The sequence below is a fragment of the Dermacentor silvarum genome, chromosome 7 (genome assembly GCF_013339745.2).
Source record: "Dermacentor silvarum isolate Dsil-2018 chromosome 7, BIME_Dsil_1.4, whole genome shotgun sequence".
NCBI classification, from domain to species: domain Eukaryota; kingdom Metazoa; phylum Arthropoda; class Arachnida; order Ixodida; family Ixodidae; genus Dermacentor; species Dermacentor silvarum.
Window position 1 is genome coordinate 8,861,763 of NC_051160.1, and position 20,735 is coordinate 8,882,497.

Here is a 20,735-nt window from a genome sequence, read left to right on the forward strand (position 1 = left end):
ATTTATTTTTGGGCTGGTAAGCGTCTTATAGGTGTTGCACAATTGCTGGTTCTCTTCAGTCGGCTTCGCTGCATTAAAGCCTGCATTTCACAGTAATGCCAAGATGTGATATGTTGGTATGTTAGGGCAATGGGGCAGTGTCAAGGGAACACCAATGGTTGATTTAGCGTGTTCAAAAATTTGTTGGTCTTTATTGTCTTTATTGTTAGTATTACTGCTTTTCAGGCTGTTCTCGCTGTGTTCTGTCTGGGCTGTTTGTAAGCAAAATATGGTGTATGAGAATGATGAAGACGCATCTTGCCGCATATTTTTCTTTTTTGCAGGCAGGGACGTCTACATTCCGCCGCACCTACAGAACAAGAGCAGTGAAGGCACGTGGTACAAAGTTGTGGTGAGTACCGGGAGCTAGATTGCACAGTCTAGAAATCGGACTTTTTGCAGGCACTAGCTCACTTTGCATTGTTCTGGTCGGGAACTGTTCCGTGCATTTTGGATGCCACACGGAAAGGGCCACTCGTGGGAACGCGTCGTAATTTATGTCAGGAAGTGTTCTTTATTCCTGAGGCTCTTGTATGGTCTGTAGTCTCCACCCAGCATCGCGCTTACGGTAGTCGCCACGACAGCCATTTTTTCAAGGCTCTTCAGTGTCGCATTCTTTTTCAGCCCTCTCATCCGAGGATCATTGTTGGTCATCTGGAGGCAGACTATATTCTTCCTTAACACTAAAATTATCTTCAGACACACTAAACTCACGCGTCTACTTTCCCGTAAAATGCACGCTTCGAAAACTACCACCATCATCTCGGTGCTTCGCAGCATAAAAAGCTCGCCGAATTCCTTATGGTGTGCTGTTAGAAATGTACTGCTTTCTCGCACGAAGTGCTGCAAGGTGCAATTATATCAGTAGTGTAAAATGTTACCGAAAGGTGCCGCCAGAAACGCCAACGAAAATAGAGCACACGGAAGCGCGCATGCATGCCATGGTGCTTTCCGACATCCTGCTGCTACGAATAGCTTAGCCTGCAGATTCAAACAGAAACCAGTGCACGCTGGTGGTTTCTTTGTTCTTAACAGGTGCTGATGGGCTAGTTGGCTATTCATAACGTAGTTGAAAACAGTGCACTCGGAAAACACAGCCCCAGTGTGACCTCATTTTGTGTGTTCGTGTATTCCTAGTGTGCTACTCTTAACTACGCCATGGTTTTGTTAATGAGTTGGCATTGCGGCAACCCTGAAATGGTATATATAACCTGGGCTCGTCTTTCTCTTTAATCCTGTCGTAATTGTAGTTCTGTCCTGTCCACTGATGGTGCTGACCTACTTTAGATAATTGCTAATAGCACTGGCCTGGAAATTCTCTGCCATAGAGCTTCCCCTGCCCCAAATTGTAGCACATGAGAGCCCTAAAACATAACGTGAAAATGTGAGGCTCCCTTTGTCATTAAATGTGGGTTATCTGACACACAAGCTCTGTTGTTTATTGAGAAGTATGGAAAAGCTTTGGTGGCAGTAGAGTACAGATACTGGGTACAGATACTGGAAATTTGGGGAGAAATCTCTAGGTTGTCGGCGGGGAAAATTCGTTATTTCGAGGGGGTCTCCCACTGCCACTTCGTTACGTAGAGGTCTCAAATGCATGTGCTTCTATGGAGTCACGGCGGGTAATACAAAAACTTTGTTATGTCCAGGAATTTGTTATATGGAGGTTCGTTATAAGCAGGTTTAACTGTATATAATATTAACAAATGGTATATTCGTGTTGGATGCAACTTCATTATATTGAGGTTCAACTGTGTTAATTACATACGGATAACAGCTATTAAACATTTTAGATTTGCTTCGTTGCATTTGTTTGCATTATGTCAAGATTCAGCTGTAGTACTCATCGCATGAAAACTGTCGCACTGATGAGACCCACAGAAAGTGTGTATGCCAGTTAGAGCATCTGACAGAAAAGCGCATTACAAGTGGCTTTGGTTTTCTTTCACCTTTTTTCTGTTTTTCAGGTTCCTCATGGCAAGAAGCTTGGCAAGGACTTCATCCTCAGAGAAATCAAGGCGAGGATGAGCATTCCGCTCATTCCTTACAACGTGAGTCAACGTCTGCCATCTTAGTAGTTCAACATGGCCTACAGTTGCGCTGCTGTTCGCATCTCACTTGCTGAAACGGACTGTGCAAATTTTTCATCCGCTGTGTCATTTTCTTCCTTTGTCCTTCCAGTTCCAGTTTGATGGCCACAATGCTGTTTTCTACGTCAACGATGTGGCAACTGCTGCAGCGGTGCGCAACCTCAACAAAGTCATTGACACGTCGTCTGGTTTCAAGGTTAGCCTCTGCCTTGCGTCGGGCTTTGAAAGCTTCACTTTGTTGACCAAGATATTTTTATTGTTCGCGAGGCCACATTGCTCGTCGGTCACTCTACAAGCAACATTGTACAAATATGGTGCCCTGTTGTTGCTGCTCAATTGTAGCTGTTTTGTTGATTGATCACATGAGTAGGGGCATGCGAATGAGCAACAAATGGCTCTTGCTGTAAATTTTTATTTAGTTAGAGAATTTCATATTCATTCCTTTTGAGTGGGATCAACGTCCAAAAATCGTGCTCTCCGGAAAAATGAATGCATGCCCTTTACTTCACCCAAGGGCTCAAATCACCCCAAGCATGTTCGTCAAAACAACTAGGTCTAGCGCTGCCACCGTGGCTATGCCAGCCAACGGAAAGGCTTGCGAGATTGCTGGTTCAACGCTGCAAGGTAATCGAAAAGGTGGCGGTGGTGGCTTTGACTAGTAATGTTTCGGACCAGAGTTCACGGCATAAAGTTTTAAAAATTTGAAGGGAACGGCTTCATCGTCCGAAATTGGACATCCTTGTACATTGTCTATGGGGCTTGCGACAGTGCCACAAAGGCGTCCGAATTATCAGGCGTGTTGGAAAAATCGGTCATTGACTGTATTCGATTGATCCAAGGACATGCTCCTATTCAGTATTTCAGATACAAGTGAAATAATTTATATTAGAGATCAGTCCACAGGTGTTTGTATATCTACAAGTTCTTAGTACAGTAACTCGAAAATATTATAAAGATATTTCTTTGTCTTAACTGCTTGACACCACTCGGGGCCTTCCACTTGATTCTCTACCACATGGGTTCTCAAAGTGAGTTCAGGGGTTCCACGGGCCCCTCCTTGGAGTTCCGCGAGCCACTGATGAATATTCCCTGGTTCCGCATCGCCAAGTCCGCATCGCCATAGTCATCAGCGGAAATTGTACGTGGCAGCAAAGTCGGAACGCTTCGTGCCTAATTATGCCTTTAAAGCCTTTATTCTTGTGTTTAAAGCCACGCATAACACTGCGTTGGCGACTGGCCACGTGCCTTCATAACTGCGCAGTCACCATCCACGGTTTCGTCTGCAGCGGTTGCGGCAAACAGTAGTTTTGTTTTGACTCTGTTCACGCGTCGGCCGCATGCCTTCCCTGGTCGCCATACCTGATCGCAGCAATAGCGACTGCGGCTTCGTCCGCAGCGGTTGCGGTAAACAGTAGTTTCGCTTTGACTCAGTGCAAAGATGTCGAGGATGAAGCGCACTGTCTACAACACAATGGACGGCCAATTTGTTGGCGACCAGCTCAATGGCTAAAAAAGGTCAAGCAGAAACTTCTCCGGGAGTTGTCTAAGTAAGCGTAAGCTTTGTGCCACTTGCACATCTCCACACAGCCTGGTGTCATCAGTGTTAAGACACTTGCTCCGATCAGTACAAACGACAGCGCTACGGCGACACGAACTGGTGCGGACGGAGGCGCAAGGTGCATTGATAACGTAAGCAAAGTACTGCAGGTGGCGGCGCCATGTGCTTTGATGACGTTCCGATCATCATAAGCCGTTATCGCTCTTTAGCTCGTCCATCCTTGCCGAACCATTATCAACTGTGATCAAAGGACTCCGGTGGCGGCGTGGACCGATCAAATGTACTCTGGCACGGCTGCGCAGACCGTATCTTGAAAGCGATCTGCGAAGCGGACAGACTTTGCCGACTGCTGCTAACTTCGCGCGTTGTGTTTTCGCCGCTTCGTTTGCTTTGGAGCGCCAGGTGGCATGAAGGTAAGGTCGCTCGCTGCTGTGGGCTCTATCTTGAAAGCGATCGTCTAACGCGAGGGACGGAAGGACTGACGCACGGACAATTTTCTCGTTGGGTAAGCATAGAAATGCTTACCCATTTAAAAGTATTGTATGTGAGCGTGGGTAGTGAAAAGCGTGCCTGAGATGAAGACGCGCGTCACAGCCCCGCTGCGAAGGAAGTCGTGAAGCCTTCCCTGCTGCGAGCCTTAATCAGATGCGAGATGACGAGGATTGCAGTTTCCGCGCTGCTTTTGTGCTAAATAGAAACAGGGTTTACCGATTCATTGAGTAAATAAAAGCGGGTGGACGTAGTAGGCATTTGGTTGTTATTTTTTTTATACCCGTGATAATTCGACATTCGGTTAATTCGGCCATTTTTGCGGCCCCTTGAAATCCGAATTAACGAGGTTTTACAGGTATGCAAAGCAGAGCCGGCACTAATTTCTAAGACCTCTTGTGATGAAAGGTTATAAGTCTCCCTGTGTGATATGCACTGAAAACTCATTCTTTATTGGCATGCCTTTTCTTGCGATGCTGTCTTGTCTTGGGTCATGACGACTGCACCCAGTTAGCACCACGTGGGTTGCACGTCGCCATCAAAATAGCCTGTCCACTCCCAGCGTTTGCCCCAAACGTTGCATGCTACGCCTAGCATCCTTACTGAAAGGGGGGTGGGGTTCCTTGGCACTTAATGAAGCTTAGCAGGGTTCCCTGGGACCAACATGCTTGAAAACCCCTGCTCTACCACATTTATTATCACCACTCATGGCTGGCTGATCCCATTGAAATGCGGGCGCAGCGTTATTCTGACCACTGATAAAGCGCGAAAAGAGATAGCAGTAGAATAGGCATCACTAGGAAATTGCGGCTCAGATTTCTACGATACTCTAATGTTTAAATTGAGCAGGTAGCCGTTCTCGTAGTCGTGTGTTGTGTCCATCACTTACACTTTTGTCACGTGTTCATGCATTGTCTGCAGATGACCATCATAACCAAGGGCTCTGATCTGCCGATCGTGACTATTGATGATGACACATTAAGCAGTCTCAAGGTAAGGCTTGTTTTGTTGCATTGACGGTGTCCGATTTGCTTGTGGGAGCTGTGGACAGCACAAGTATCGTATTTAGCAGATTCTAACATGCTCTCACCTTATTTATGGCTTTGGAGTACGACAACAATGTGTACTGGAAGTCTAACACATGCACCAGTTTATGACGAGAAAACAAAGTAGCATGCCTCCGAATTTAGTCAGGAATAGCTGAAACCGGCAGAATTTATTTATCCTTAAGAGGAAACTTTAGCTCTGCGCCAACAATTTTTTTTTATTATTGAAGTGTGTGTAAAATGCAAAAATTATTTCTCAAGACAGCCAGTGGACCGATTTGAATAAAATATTTTGTGTTTGAGAGAGAAATTTAAATTCTAGAAACGGTAGCAAGCAGGATTTGTTGGCTTGACTGCCTCGGGACGTTGTTCTACAAAATTTGCCAAACATTGGTAAGCTTGAAAAAATTGAAGCGCGAAGTTTTAATCTGTAATTCCACACCACAAACAGATATTGCAGTTCTGTAAACTGCATCTGTCGCAGCATTGAGAGCAGATAACTTCTTTTTTAGAGTGGGCATTACACTGAACTTGCAATGAAAAGAAAAGCACACAAAGGGAAACGACGTACCTTGCCGCCAAGATTGTCTTCACTATGCTGGTACGAGTCGCGTGGGCAATAGGCATCACTCGTCATTGTTGTCAGACAACTCCTTAGCGCTATCAACGTACCAAAGCATTTCATCCTCGGTGCCGTCCATGGCATCCGAAATCCCATGCTTTTTGAAGGCCTTACTGACCATGGCGGGTGGGATCGTGCACCACACGTGTTAGTGTGAGGCAAGCTCACAACATACCACTAAAAACTGGGCAATTTTTCTTCATATTCTTCTGACAATTTCTGGCATATCCCTTTCCGCCTTCGAAGACAAAAGCCTTTTCTTTTCATAAAATTTGATAGCGCGCACCTGCTTACGTTAGCCCTTTTTGTAAGGCTAACTGCATCACCCGGACTTAGAGCAGGTCGGTCGTCACGAGCAGCTCTTCTATTTTGGCGAACCGGCCGCCCTCCTTCGGGCCACCGAAACCCTTCTGTGTTGCTTTGCTGCCAAAAATCCTCTCGTTCTGTTTGTACCAGTCCCACATGCAAGTTTTGGAACACCGGTGATGTGGACCGATTTCCGGCAGTCTCCGCACACAAAATCACTATCTTTTTAAATTCAGCATTATGATGGACTCGGGGTGAGTTCGTACTCGGCACTTCCGCGCTGATAGAGCAAACGCAGGAAACGGGAAGACAGATGGTAGACTAACCTAAGCACATGTACTACAGCACATGGAGGACGCTACGGCATTTTTTCTCGAATCGCGTACGAGGCGGCCATCTTGAAATGCCGATGGCGATATGGTAACGCAGATTTAGGGTCGTACTCGATTCTGATGTGCAAGCAATTTTTAGACCTGTTTTACCGGAAAAACAGTGTGCGTTAGATTTGAGAAAATATGATATTCGTGTATGTGTATAGACTAGCCCTGGGGGTGTTGGTTGCTACCACTCATGGCCATCCTTTCAACTGCCGGCGACGTGTAGTATGTGAACTTGAGAGCAAGTAGCTGGCCAACTATTGCCCTTTTTTGATGCTGGACTAGGAGCTCAGTTTCAAGTTGTGACAACGCGAAGCAAACACCTGAATAGTTTTGAAGGGTATTCATAAACTCGAGTAACAATGTCTTGATACACGCGAACATTTTTGGGGGCTGATGATAAACAACAGTAATCATTGTCTCGATTGGTGGTTTTCCAGCTGGTGATGAGCAAGCGCTATGATGCCACTCGCGGCCACCTCGACTTGGCGAACTTTCAAAAGGACGAGTCCCTCAAGGAGCTCAACCTCTACATCGCCTTTACCCGGCCTAGCATCTTGTCTGTTGCAGTCAAGATCATCGTGGAGAACGTTCCCGAGGTAACATTCACATTTTTTTTTTTTTTTTCAGGTCGTATGGATAAGGTTTTATTGTATATGCAAATTTTGCCTTGGGGTGCAGCTTGACGCATCATGTGTGGTGCCTACTTGAAGCCACACCTCGAGTCAGTGTTCTCCACCATGTAAAGTTTTATCTCTTAAGAAACCCCACCTCCGCTGAAGCTCCCCCCCTTCCGCCCTTTCATGCTCACGCTCCATTTTGTGTTTTTGCTGAGTTAGCAGTTGGTGAATAGTGCACACGGTGTCAGCGAACCATAACTCGGATAATGACAGCTGTGCTTGACGGCAGTTCATTATAGTATAGCAGATTATCAGCGTCACTGAAGAGGTGGGGAAAAGAACCGCTGGCCCTGTTCATCGTGGAAGGCAAGAGACAGCGTGCATCCGAGAGACTATTTTTTAAAGATTTGAGCGTTATACGCAGTTATTTCTGCAAGCGATACACATGGATTGTATTTATTCTTTAATTCTGGGTGTTGTAATTGGCGGTGTGGGTCATATGAGGGCATAGGTTATACGCAAAAAAAAAGATATTTATTGTTGCTGCTGCGCCTCGTATCCGCAAGGCGAGATGCCGTCGGAATCTGCGGGAGACCTTTTCCCGGGCCGTGAGAGCAACCTGCCTGTGCTTATTTTGCGTAAACGTAATCGTGTTTTTCATTTTTGTTGTTGTTCGCACCGATGTGTACGCGTATGCTTGTAATGAAAATGGGTTAACGAAGGTACTGTCGTGGCCAATGCATTCGACTGTAGAACCCCGATATAACAGTTAGAAATTTACCTTTAAAAAAATTATTCTGTGCATATAATTAAGAGTTCATCTCTGAAATTGATTTCTTTTTTTTTTTTTTTTTTCTTAATGGTGTGTTATTTAAATAGCATTATGCAAAAAATGCAAGTTGAACATTTTTTACATCAGCAGTACAGAGTATTTGTTTACAGACTTTTGTTCAGCCTATTTGAAATTTGGCGATTGTCGAGACTGCAGGAGCATTTCCCGTTCGCTTGGTGTGCGGCCCAATATGTGCCACGTGTCATCTCAGTGCTGCGAAATGTGACCTTGACTGCACAACGCCGGCAGGTTAGGCTTTGTTGTGCAAATTCAAATCATCTTGGTCCACCCTGCCTACATGCGTACTTAAGCCGTTCTGTCCAGTAGATGCATAAACTTGGAGGGCGCGCTTGCTATAAATGTTGGCTCGTCTTCGACAGACCTGTACACTGCCTCTACAGCCCTCAGTTTGTCCAGAAAAGGCTACCAGTACCGTAAGACTTCGCTAATTTGTACTTCACAGGGACAGGGAAAAAATTGTTATTATTGAATGTCTCAAGACAACATAAACAAATGCTTAATACATTGACGTATATGTTTATTTACTAAAGAAGTCTGCAACCCTCATATCTATGTTGCATAAAACTGTGGAAGCTGCAATTCTAGTCATCTTGTCACTGATAAACATTCGCAGCGACAAAGGGCTCCCAGCATTCTTTGCAGTGTGGCAGCAGCTTGAGATGAGCTACTTTATCCATGTAAACACACTTTTTTTTTAAATACTACGCGCTCCCAATAATTGTGCCACCAGTGAGCTGGGCAGCAACTGATAGTCCATTGGGATGTATAGCTGGCAGATGTGACACCAGTACATGAGCTGCAGTCATTGCTTATTATCCTGGGCAGCTTCTACTGGCTTTGTGACAACTGCAGTTACCATTTCCATTTGCAACTGCCATGCGCATAGTGGGTTTCTTCTTTCTTTAACTAATGAACGTCGTGACAATTGTGTGCTTTGGTGCAGGTTCAGACATTAGACCTGTCAAACAACAAGTTGGCCACACTCTACCCTCTCAGTCCAATTCACGGCGCATGTAAACAGCTGCGCTCCCTCAACCTCGCCAACAACCGGGTACGTGAGCATGCCGTTCTTGTGGCTTTGTTTTGTGTGATATTTTGTTACAGGGACTACAAAGGAAAATACTAACCCGAGTTAGATCGATAGATTATTTGTCTAGAAGTCTGTCATCGTTTTCCTGTGTGGCAATATGCGGCCATGTTGCTGCTCCTCAATTTCAGTCGCGCACGCCATAATCAATGAGCTGACATGTGACCAATTGGTGGCACCACTGCAATTTTTCGTTTTCATCATTTTATCGTTGCAGAAGATGTGTTCTTGCTGCGAATGATGGATTCGCTACTTACTATAGAAGCCGGATGTTTCAGTCTAGCTGTACTTCATATTTTCATTTTATGTCTCTTTAAAAGCTAAGAGGCCATGAAAGAAGCATTCTAATGCACAGAGCTCATTCCAGCAATCCAGAGGCTCATAAAGCATAGTATGTTAAAACAGCTGGGCTTGATAGGAGTGGCACGATAAGCAGAGAGCTTCTGATGATGCCCGTCAGTAGCCGCCTCGTTTGTCAGTTACGATCTCGTGATGCGGACACGCTCTAGAAAGTCTGCCGCCACTTGGCGGAGTACGGTGCTCATTCCCACCCTAGGTTGACACAGAAGCGATGGTGTCACCTCGTATGCTGCGCCGAGCTGTTTGTGTGGCTTTCCCGCTTGGCTCTTTGTACTAAGTGACGTCTGTAGCCATTCCACTTCCAGTAATCTGGTACAGTTTCCGACCAATAATTCGGACTCGACAGGAACCGCCAAAACGTCCAAATACAGTGAACTGTCGTTAAGACGAACTCAGTTAAGCCGAATCCTCGCATATACAGTGAAAGCTCGGTAATTCGACTCTTGTTAATTCAGAAAATCGGTTAATTCGGACTCGTCGTCTGGTCCCTGTAAATAATGCATCACTCTGAGACTGGATGCTCGCTATTTCGGACGAATTTGACTGCAAATCAAATAAATGGACAATTGGGGCCGCTGCCAAAGTTCAAAAGCGAAAAAAAAAAAATACTAACTCGGCGCACAAGTGAAACCCAAATGCAGCATCGCCATGGACATCAATTATCAACTTGGCTCGACTTTTGGCTGGATGGGTGCTTTCCCTCGTTTTGTTTTCGCGTGTTGGCGGCAGTGCCATTTTCTTGCTTTGTTACTGTCCGTGCGCTGCATTGCTGCACGCCGTTTTATCGAGGAGCGTTGGATTTCGTGCAGGCTCATTTATCTAACTTGATTTTTGTCGGTGCTTTTTTGTTGTGCGCCCGTGTCACCGCACTCTCCCCCGATGGCAACACCGGCGAAGCTGCCCAAGTATGAGGCCAAGGACTTGGCCACCAAGGTGGAAATTTCGCGGGCCCTGAAGAATGGACTCTCCCGACAAAAGGCCACGAAGAAGTATAACGTAAAAAGAAGTGCTCTGAGTACGTACGTGAAAAATGAAGAGCAAATTTTTCAGGCGTTTGAAAGTGAGAACTTCCATGCGTCAAGAAAGCAGCTCCGAAGAGCGTTTCATCCAGAGTTGGAAGAGGCCCTGCTTCAGTGGGTGATTAACTCGCGTAATGCACACTGGCTGTTGAGTGGATCCCTGATCATGGCGCAAGTCGAAAGGTTTGCACTGATGATGGACATCGATTCGTTCAAGGCATTAGAAGGGTGGTGCGCACTTCAAGGAGAGACATGGCCTCATTTTCAAGACCGTGTGCAGTGAAAGAGGTGCCGTGAATGAAGACGTCGCCGAAAACTGGAAAAACGCTCAGCTGCTGAGCACATTGCCGCCTACGATCCCAATGATATATTTAATGGCGATGAAACGGCACTGTTCTTTAAGGCATTGCCAGACAAAACTGTGACTATGAAAGGAGATCCGTGCATCGGGGGGAACGAAGTAAGGAAAGTGTGACCATGCTTTTAGCTGCCAACATGACAGGGACAGAGCGCTTGCCGCTTCTTGTTGTTGGAAAGGCTCAAAATTTGAGCCACAGTGCTATAAGAACATTTCTGACCTTCCGGTGGAATACCACGCCAACAGAAAGGCGTGGATGACGTCAGAAATTTTTCGATGTTGAATCCAAAAGCTGGACCAAAAGTTTTCCACGAATAACCGCAAGGTGTTAATTGTGCTGGACAACTGTAGTGCACATAACAGTGCCACCAGACTGAACAATGTTGAAGTTGTTTTTCTGCCGCAGAACACAATGTCCGCCCTCCAACCGATGGACCAGAGCATAATTCAGCGCGCGAAGACTGAGCACCGTAGGCACGTGCTGGAACGTATGTTGTCATAAAGTCGCCAGACAGTACGACGAGAGTCTTTTGAGTGCAGTTAGCATTCTTGCACATGCGTTGAAAAACACGCCTGCACACATCATTGCTAACTGTTTTAGACACAGTGGTCTCATTGTGCCTGAGCCCAGCGATACTACAGTGGCCGAAGTGTCGCCAGACGACAATGCAGATGACAGCCAGGATTTTGGAGGCGTTCTGCCTGATGCAGTAACGCTCGCCGATTACGTCGCCATTGATGACGGCGTTGCTACAGTCTGCTCTCTTACTGATGAGGAAATTGGCAGGGACGTGCTGCACGGCAAATATTCTGAGGAGGAAGAGGGGCCACGGAAGGAGCAGCCCTGGCCCCCTTCGCAATGTGAAGGAAGCTGCGGAGGCCCTCGATCTCTTGGAAGAATTTTGTTGCGACACTGCTGCTGAGCGCTTGGAAGGACTCAGAAAAATAGTAAAGTAGTGTCTGCACGGATTTCTGCGCGTAAGCAGACGAGCATACGCGATTACTTTGTGCAGTAAAGGTATGTTGACGAAACTCGTGCGTTTGTTTCTATTTTATCCATTCGGTTAATTCGGACATTTCTTGCGGTCCCTAGAAACCAGAATTAACTAGCTTTTACTGCAGCAAACAACATGGGAACATTTGTTTGGTTTTCCATAGACTCAACGCAAAAAAGATTTGCTTTAGACGAACTGCCTCAGACCTACTTTTCGGTTAAGACGAACATTCATAGTGACTACCACCGCTACCGATCCTGGAAGCACGCTACTGGAGGCCTGCGCTGCACATCGCCCGTGACAGAGGCAAAAACAAGAGGAGGAAACAAAAAAAAAGTAAAAAAATAACGGAGGAACTCTTCTGGCCAATGCTGTTTCTCAGCGGGAGCAAGTGACCTCACGTCATCATACGGGTCCTATAGGCTCTCCACCACGACCGCGCCTTCGGTGTTGGCCACCGGTCTGTTGTCGGTCTATTGTTGGTGAGGCCGCCGCCATTGACGAAGCAACTTGCAACGATTGGAGGTTGATGAAGGTCAAGGAGCTTTTGCAGGAATACAACTCCAGCGAAATCTACGTCGACGAGACCAGCCTTTTTTATCAGCTGCTCTCACAGAAGGATATTTAAGGTCATTAGGTGAGAAGGTGAGATGACGTATTTTGTGGCTACTTGCCAATTTGCACAGAAGCGACAAACATCCATCACGGACTGGATGAGACCAAGCAAGAATACCACTTGCAAGACAGTTTTCTGAATAAATGACAGTTCAGCTAAATAAATGCTTTTTATGTCATTTTCCCCGCCATTGTAAGTCTACTTCATTTACTGTTTGAAGTAAGTAAGAAGTAAGTCAAGGGGGGCATATTTTCATGGTCCCTTCAAGTTCGTCAGAGAGGCTACTGTAATTGGAAGTCCAAAATACCGGATTCTGCCCAAGATAAGTAACTTCATTCCACAAGTAGCAGAGGAAGGTGTGCTTTTTTGTCAGATCGTCACTATCTGATATTGAAGGTTGTCTGCGAGCAGTGCCATTCTTGGCACAGTGCCAAGCACGCTATCTTATCGCGGTGTGGAAACGCTAGCAGCCACCTGTGATGCGTCCGGTGCTAATCATGCGAAATATTGCAAAAATGAAAGTATCTTTCAAAAGTGATCCTTCATGAATATGGCCCAAGTTTGCCTATGGGTGGTGTTGCATGCAAATACGCTTGCCTTTGGCCTAGACATCATTCCCTGGCCATGATTTTCCAGCAATGCCTATTATGCCATTTCTTTTCATGCTTTTTGTGCTTCATCAGTGTTCAGAGCGACGCTCTGCGTGCGTTATCAACGGGGTCTGTAGGCCATGAACAGTGGATAAGAGTGGCATAGAATTGCGCAAGAAACGTCGCTACAAAATCGCGCACCGTATCTCAACTATCTCAACCATTGTGATTCTGTAGCAACAGTTAGATGAAAGCACAGTCAACGCATGCACTGTATTCTCATCATTGACTACTAGGTCAGCTAGGCTTAGCTAGTTTGTTTCGTGGAGCGTTAGCAGCATGACCGACGACCATGCAGGCAACGTCTCAAAGCAAAAATATTGCTTTGTTTTGTTTGACTCGGTGGGGGGGGGCACATGAATAGACAGTTTTAGTAGCGCGTTAGCAGTCCACTCCACTCAGAACGGTGTATTCTAACAAATTGCAGACAGCTGCTCAATGGAACACTAGCAGGAACACTAATGCACATGTGCACAATGCTCATACCTGCAGCGAAACATAAAACGCTGCCCACGTGCTGCTACGAAAGCAATTGAGCGAAGTGTGAGGATGCGTCTACTTAGTTTCTTTGTTGTTTTACAGCCAAACTAATAGCGCGTTGCTGGCGTCAGTGGCAGATGCGTTTGTTAAATAAGCGAAATCAATGCAGTTCATGCAGCCACTGGTGCAGGTGAAATGTAAGCGGAGCGGAGCGTAAAGCAACGCTTTGTTAAAACTGCCTATTAGCACTAGGTCATGCACTTGGAGTCAGAATTATCGCAGGAGGCACTGTGTGGTGTCCGTTAGTTCCTATACATTAAGTCTGTCGAGCTAGTGGCAAGGCCGCGGGGCTGTCTGAATAATCAAGCATGTCCGAATAATCTGTCGTTGACTGTATAAAATGTATGCACTGCAGTTGGGACCTCGTAGAACTTCAAATAAAGCGATTTTGTTATAATAAGGATTTAGTGTAAACAGCTAATGATGAAGCTGGATCCCAATGGATTATTTTTTAGTTTCCTTTTTTTGTGCGTACGTGTGTGTGTGTGCATTCCAGTAAGGTCAACCATCAGTTTGTTTGGTTGGTTGGGTGGTTGTTTAGAAACATCCTTTGTTGCCATTCATGGGTGCTTAAAAGTGCTAAACCGTTGTTTGCTTGTGGGTATTTAGGGAGTGTGCAATGTCAGAACTCTGAATACTAGCAGACGACAGCTGATAAAAGAAACACCCTAGCGGCACCTGCACTTTTAGTGTCGGTAACCTTCCATCGAAAAGGGGTTCCTCCACTTTTGTATCCTTATACAGTGGAATCTGGATAAACGGAACTCGCTTAAATGGAACTGCCACTTAAATGGAACACCATCCTCATGGTTGGTTGGTTTTGTATCCATACAACCCTTCAGCTTCATCTCTCAGTAAATGGAACTCCTGATAAACGGAACTGAATTTCCCTGGTGGTCCCTTGAGTTTTCATTTAAAGAGAGTCCACTGTACTTCTAGAATACTGTACATGACTACAACAAAGTATAAAATGTTGGTGTCCCCCTCTTTTTCGATTAATGCACAATAGATTATGAAAATGGCCGAGTTGGACAGCATGAAGGGTATGTCGTCTGTCCAAGAGCTGATCCTGGAGGGAAACCCCGTCTGCACAGCATACAACGAGAAGAGCGAATACATCAGGTAATGTGCTCGGGCATTAAATTACGCGTCACTTTCTACAAGCTGGTATGAAACCAGCAGGGCCCTTGCCATCACTGTCCCCTCTGTAATTTACCTGACAAAGGAACTGTGGAGGGCTCCTTCAGCTTTGGAACATCCTTCACTGTGAAGCTGTAATGTGCAGTCCTGTGCACCTATTCTTATTTGAATGGTTCTTTTTAAACTTTTGCACAAACACATTTCCTCTGGAGCATCCTTCTCCATCACAGCTACAGTGCTCAGTCTTATCTATGCGCCCATTTTGATTTGAACCTTTTGTCTCACCCTCTGCACAGATGCGTGCTCTCTACAGTATTAAATTTGTCGGCCTGTGTTGAAGAGCATCCCTGACTGCGTTAATTGCATTTTGCATAGCTGCCAACTTTTGCGATTGTTGTATTGACACAAATATTTTACTATTTTGTATTTGCGTAAAGTTTAAGGTGAGATCAGTTCCAGAAAAGGAATACAGTAGTTTTTGGGCCCACTGCCGCATCTACCGATGCAGCAGTGACATAAACTGATAGAACCAATGTATAATGGCAGCCAAATCTTCGACAACCATTACGTGAATATTTCATTAATAAACTTCATAAAACATTTATGTGTGTGCAGGTTAGTGTTGCTGCGACTATATATAACAGATGGGGGGCTGTTCACTGCATATGAACAAAATCTGTGAATCTTTAATAAGCAGTCAACATTTGCATAAACAAGTACTCTTTAGTATATTTTTCACTGAATTAGTATTTTTTGGCTTATATTCCTTTAACATCGACTTTTTAATATAAAGACATATAACTAATATGCCCTTAACAGCTATATGCCTGTTAAAATTCAACCTTTAAGTTAATGAGAGATGCTTACTTTTGGAAACAAAAAAATAAACTGACGCTGGTAGTGCTCGTGCTGAAAGTGCTTCGCACGAAATATTGAAAATGTTCAATAGGCAATTAGTGCAACTGCACAGGAATTTCTTGACTATGTGCCGCATTTGTGAAGCTGCTTTCTCGTGCCAGTAATTTCCCAAAAACATATTCCTGCATTCATGCAAGTGCAAAAACATTCAGTGAAGCGGACAAGGAAAGGTTAGATTTGTCAACTTTATTGGTTCACTTAAAACGCGTCTAAGCCTTGCCATTACTGTGTGGCCAGTTGGACTGCACTGTTTCTAATTTTTCTATTAATATGTTTTTTTAATTCCTGGAATCGCCTTTGGATGGCTGCCAACGTCTTTAATGTGCGTGAGCCAGTCATAGCTTTGAAATTTTTGTTCTGTCTTCAGTAGATGCGACACAAGTAACAGGTTCATCTATAAGGGTGTACTCGCATCACTGTCTAAATTTTGATGATAGATACTTTGAAGTGCCACTGTTCTAGCATATTAACGTTCATTGAATGCTGTAGTAGACGTGCTGCTTTGAAAGCTAGCATCCTTGAGCACTGCTCGACAGGATATGCATATGACATTGCTGCAAGGAAAATTTGGGAAGGACCGGGGATTGATCTTGTTAGTTTGGTGCGTTTGACTTTATCCAGCACCATTAGCCGAGCAGGGAGCGCGGCATTCAAGTGCACAGAATTGCAAGATCCGGGCTGCGGCCCTGATGCGAGTTGCAGGCTCTGAATTGTGTGTGCCCAATCCTAATGTTACCTCTTCCCGACAAACGCTAAATTTGCTGTGAATTTTGGCAGAAATGACGTTTTGTCAAACCTCTCTGCCATTAGCAGCAAACCGAGTAGGAGCGTACCTTTCGGAGGACACCCGTAATGCCTCGTCGTAAGACAGCACCGCTGTTCCGCATCTGCTGTTTACTCCATCCGTCCCTACTGCTTGTGTTGACATGCTCCGAGGAAGTCCAGCCAAAAAGCAAGCTGCTCCAGCCTTGGTTCCACCAACTGTGCGGAGAAATAAAATGGAGAGGCCTTGCCTTCCCAGCTTCGAAGAAACCGCATCACGGCAATTTTTACTCATTTCTTTTTGTTTGTTCTTTAGTATCGCCATAATACAAGAACTTCGTCAAGAGTCCCCCTCCCCCCCTTTTTTTTCAACGGGCACGGAAAGGTCTCGAGACTCATCCGCGGCGGGGAAAGACTCTGAGATTGCAAATTTTCTTGTCCTTATCTCTCCCCATCTCCCACTCGGCGTTTTAGGAAATGTCAGGGCACCGGCTTGTAGAAGAAGACAAAAATCAGAGTCTGCGGTTCCCAATGACGGCTGTTGAGGTCTCTCTGCTCCCCGAGGGCGCCAGCCACCAGGGACCGACCCGCCTGGTTCGGATGTTTGGCTGTCTCATCCCCCGTGACGCCAATGCCGCTGGAACGAAAGTTAATATAGCTAGCTCAGATCCCGTCATGACTGTATAATACGCTTGGTTAGAGCCGCCTCAAGATTCTCCCTCCCCTTTCAGTCCCCTATATCGCCCATGTCGTGAATCTTCGATTCGGCAATGGCCTCTCCACCAGGCCTTGCACAGGCCGGCAGTCTGGAGGTTGCACCTCTTGCTGCTTAGAGAAGAAGATTCTCCCTCCCAAAGTTACCGAGCAGATCCAAGGAGCGGCTTGCAAGGACTCTCCCTACTGCATTCTGCAGCTAGCACTCTAAGCCACAATCACCGTGGCTTACGGCTGTCGGAGAAGCAGGTTGCGTGCAAGCGCAGCTGAAAAACAAACACAGAGCAGTTTGGTGGATGAAGGAACTGGAGAAGGTGGTCGACTGGGCTTGGTCGGTGCACTCTGCCGAGGTTTACGGGTCCTCGATGGTGCGTGTAGAGCAAAATTTTTAGAATGCTTGAGTGAGCCTACTCTACCAAAACTCTGCAATAAACCTTTGCCTGTTGACTTGTGCGCAGTGACTTGCACCGCGCTACTACCGTGATCAGAGCCCCGGCCGGCCCCTGCGTTTCCGTGCAATTGCTGCCCGCGGTTGCATGCTCGGCAAGGACTGCCAAAATTGCTGCAGCTAAACATGCTCTGAGAACTCTTGTTCGGAGCTACCACCAAGCAATCCTGGAAAGCTTGCTTCTAGGTTCTTTATGCTTGCTTTTGACGGCTCAGTTCTGCTACGACGGAGACCCGTCGCATTTAATGGCAGTGGCCATGTGCAACATATAAGAGAGTGAAAGGTTTTGTGGGGAGTTTGGACTTATAACGGTGGATCGTCGTGATTTTATAGCTGGCAATCGGTCACTGATTTTTGCATGCCAGAATCAGGTGCACATTCGGGGTGGTTTTAGTGGGTCATGTTAATGATGGTGAATCAAAATTGTCAGTACGCACCACGCAGCGGCTCTGCAGTTGAGTTCTTCTGCTGAGCAGGACGTCGGTGAATTTGATGTCTGGCTGCCGCGGCCAAGTTCCAATGGGGGCGAAATGCGCAACAACGCTTTCGTACCAAAATTTAGGTGAACCATAAAGAAGCCCCCTTACTACGGTGTCCCTCAATGAAATGTGTTGTTTCAGCTCATTAAACTCTGTACCTTATTAATTTTTAAATTGTCAAGAAAATAAGCGCACCTTCTGGCTCACACGCAGTGAGAGGTAGTTGGCAGACAGCTCTAGGCACAAGTTTTCTGGCAGAATTTCTTTCCTCTACCGCTATCAGTGTGCACACTTGTAATGAATGTCGGATTTGATGAACGTATTTTCATGTATAATGAGGTTTCATCGTTATTATTAAGCACCTAGGAAGTCATTTTGGAGTTGTGGGATGGGTCTATAGATAATCGCTTATTTCAGGGAGGCAGTGAACAGATGTGTTAAAAGCAGTTGTAGAAAACAGCAAAAAAACGATAACAAAAGCTCCAAATCTCAGATAGATGGAAGCTACATGCAGCGCATCACGTATTAGAGGGCAGACCCCTCTCGTGTTCCGTAAAAGCTCGCTTGTGTTTGGCCCTTCCTGTATTGACCACCGCCGAGTCTCTGCTCGTCGAGGGGCTCTTGTGTGCCGCGAGTCTCTTGTCTTGGCAGGCACGTCTCCGGCCGCTGCGGTGGCAGGCCGGGTTGGGAGGACTTGTGGCTGACTGTGCTGCGGCGCGTGTGCGCGGTGGCGGGGCCCTGCTCCGCCCTGTCTCTCTCTTGTCTTCTCTTTGCAGCGCGGTGCGGCAGCGCTTCCCCAAGGTCATCCTGTTGGTACGTGCCCCTCCCTCTGTTCGCCGTGAATGTTGCCTTGTTTGCTTGCTTGGTTCTGTACTTCGTACGTTTCGCACGTAGCAGTCTACACTATGAAGGCTAGAATGACTTCGTCTTCTTGCTTCTTTCATTTGCAGCCAAAAAAATAGTGCATCACCTTTGCAAGATATGGGCAGGCTTCTTGTAAAACGTTAAACCCCAGAATTAAATTTTTAGGCTTCTTGTAGATAAGCGTAACATTGTCTGATATTTTTATAGACAGCTTCGGAATAGCCTCCCTCGCTTTGCATAGGTTAAAGGCAAGAATCTTGCAAGATGCGACAATACATATCAATTGATAACTTTTAGTTTAACGTACAAGAACACAATTGTAAAAAATATTGCTGTTAGTGTCAGTCTTTTTTTTTTTTCTCTTTTTTTGGCTTTCAAAGTCTCCCCTCGCACTAGAATTGGTAATTTCATTATTGCAGAAGCATCATTTCATAATGCAGCTCAGCATGATACTCCTTTTCAGTGTTCCTTTAAATCGTAGGCTAAGTACTGTTAACAAATCGGTAAAATATTGAAAAGAAATAAACTTTCTTGGGTACTGTCCCCTATGGAAGAATCTGTACTACAGCCCGTGCTTTTCCTTTTTGGTTAATTGCAGGACCACAACGAGCTTCCGCCTCCCATCTCGTTCGACCTGGGCTTAGAAGAAACAATTCCCTCGTCAAAGGTAACTTAGAGGTTTTATTGCGATAGCAAATCATGTTTGTTTCGTGTACTATCTTTTACAGTCTAAGTACCAGCCTAGTTTTGTACTGTATTGAAGCAAGCACCAAGTACAGGAGTGCCGTGCAAGCATTTTTGCTAATAACTAGAATTGTGTGAGTGTCCAAAATTTCGAATACGAATTGAATAGTCTTAGCTATACTCGATTCGAGAACTATTTGAAGTTGTCAAATATGAGGGACAGCAGCAATTGTTGGAGCGTTTCCTACTAAAGTTACAAAAGGGAACTCTTGCACTGCAGTTGTTCAGCCTCATGGGAAGTATGGTTAGCACAGTCGAATGCCTTTGTAATGAAGTTAACGAAGTGTAACGAAGGTCGCGCACAGCTCACAATAGAAGTTAGACGTAATTATTCCTTTGTTGTAGAGGCATTCAACTGTACATGGATTTGTCCGATCTTCGTGCTTACGGATTGAGACGTCCTTGCGGCCTTAATTACTACACTTTATCTGCCTTTATTGGCCTAAATTTAGAAGCAATCCTTGTTTTGGAAACGGAGAAGCCAGTAAGACTGTGCAAATGCATTAATTGGTGCTAATTGCTGGGTTTATAATGCAATATTTTGTTGGAAATGATCAGTTTGCGAAGTCGCACAGCCATTTGAAGCCAGAAGGCCGAAGTTTAGGCAAATCCATGTACGAACAGTCATTCCAATGCTGGCTGAACCGCCATCCTTGGAGCTGCCATAGACAGTATCTCCATGTTTTCCTCTAGTAACTTTTTGTAGGTAGTTCTATGGAGTGTGTTGAGAGAAGGCTGGTGACTGTTCTAAATGATTTTGCTACAGGGTAGGGAGTTGGGGATGCTGCACAGAGGCACCTAGTCGCTGAGCAAACGTGTAAAATAGCAGACTTTCGCTCAATAACTTCAACTCATTCGATAAGAATACCTCGCCCCTAGGCTGGTTACGAGCCTGTTCTCTCTATTTAGGCAGAGAAATTTACTGTTTGGGCGTTATCGCCATGCTAACATCCTTTTAACATGATGTGCACTGCTGTAGCATTACGCTTTGCTCCTTCGGTGAACATGGCAGTCCATATGCACCTGGTGACAGGCTGTTCC

At 45.6% G+C, this 20,735-nt stretch overlaps 1 protein-coding gene across 1 annotated transcript in view; it reads left to right on the forward strand.

Moving 5' to 3' along the window:
* Positions 1–20,735, forward strand: part of LOC119457509 (nuclear RNA export factor 1-like) — a 40,058-nt gene that overhangs the window by 5,129 nt on the left and 14,194 nt on the right. The window contains exons 5-13 of the mRNA XM_037719098.2: positions 324–391; positions 2,007–2,090; positions 2,221–2,325; positions 5,098–5,169; positions 6,968–7,126; positions 8,944–9,051; positions 14,635–14,747; positions 18,863–18,899; positions 19,549–19,617. Coding sequence (XP_037575026.1) covers positions 324–391; positions 2,007–2,090; positions 2,221–2,325; positions 5,098–5,169; positions 6,968–7,126; positions 8,944–9,051; positions 14,635–14,747; positions 18,863–18,899; positions 19,549–19,617 — 815 coding nt within the window. The remainder of the gene's footprint in view (positions 1–323; positions 392–2,006; positions 2,091–2,220; positions 2,326–5,097; positions 5,170–6,967; positions 7,127–8,943; positions 9,052–14,634; positions 14,748–18,862; positions 18,900–19,548; positions 19,618–20,735) is intronic.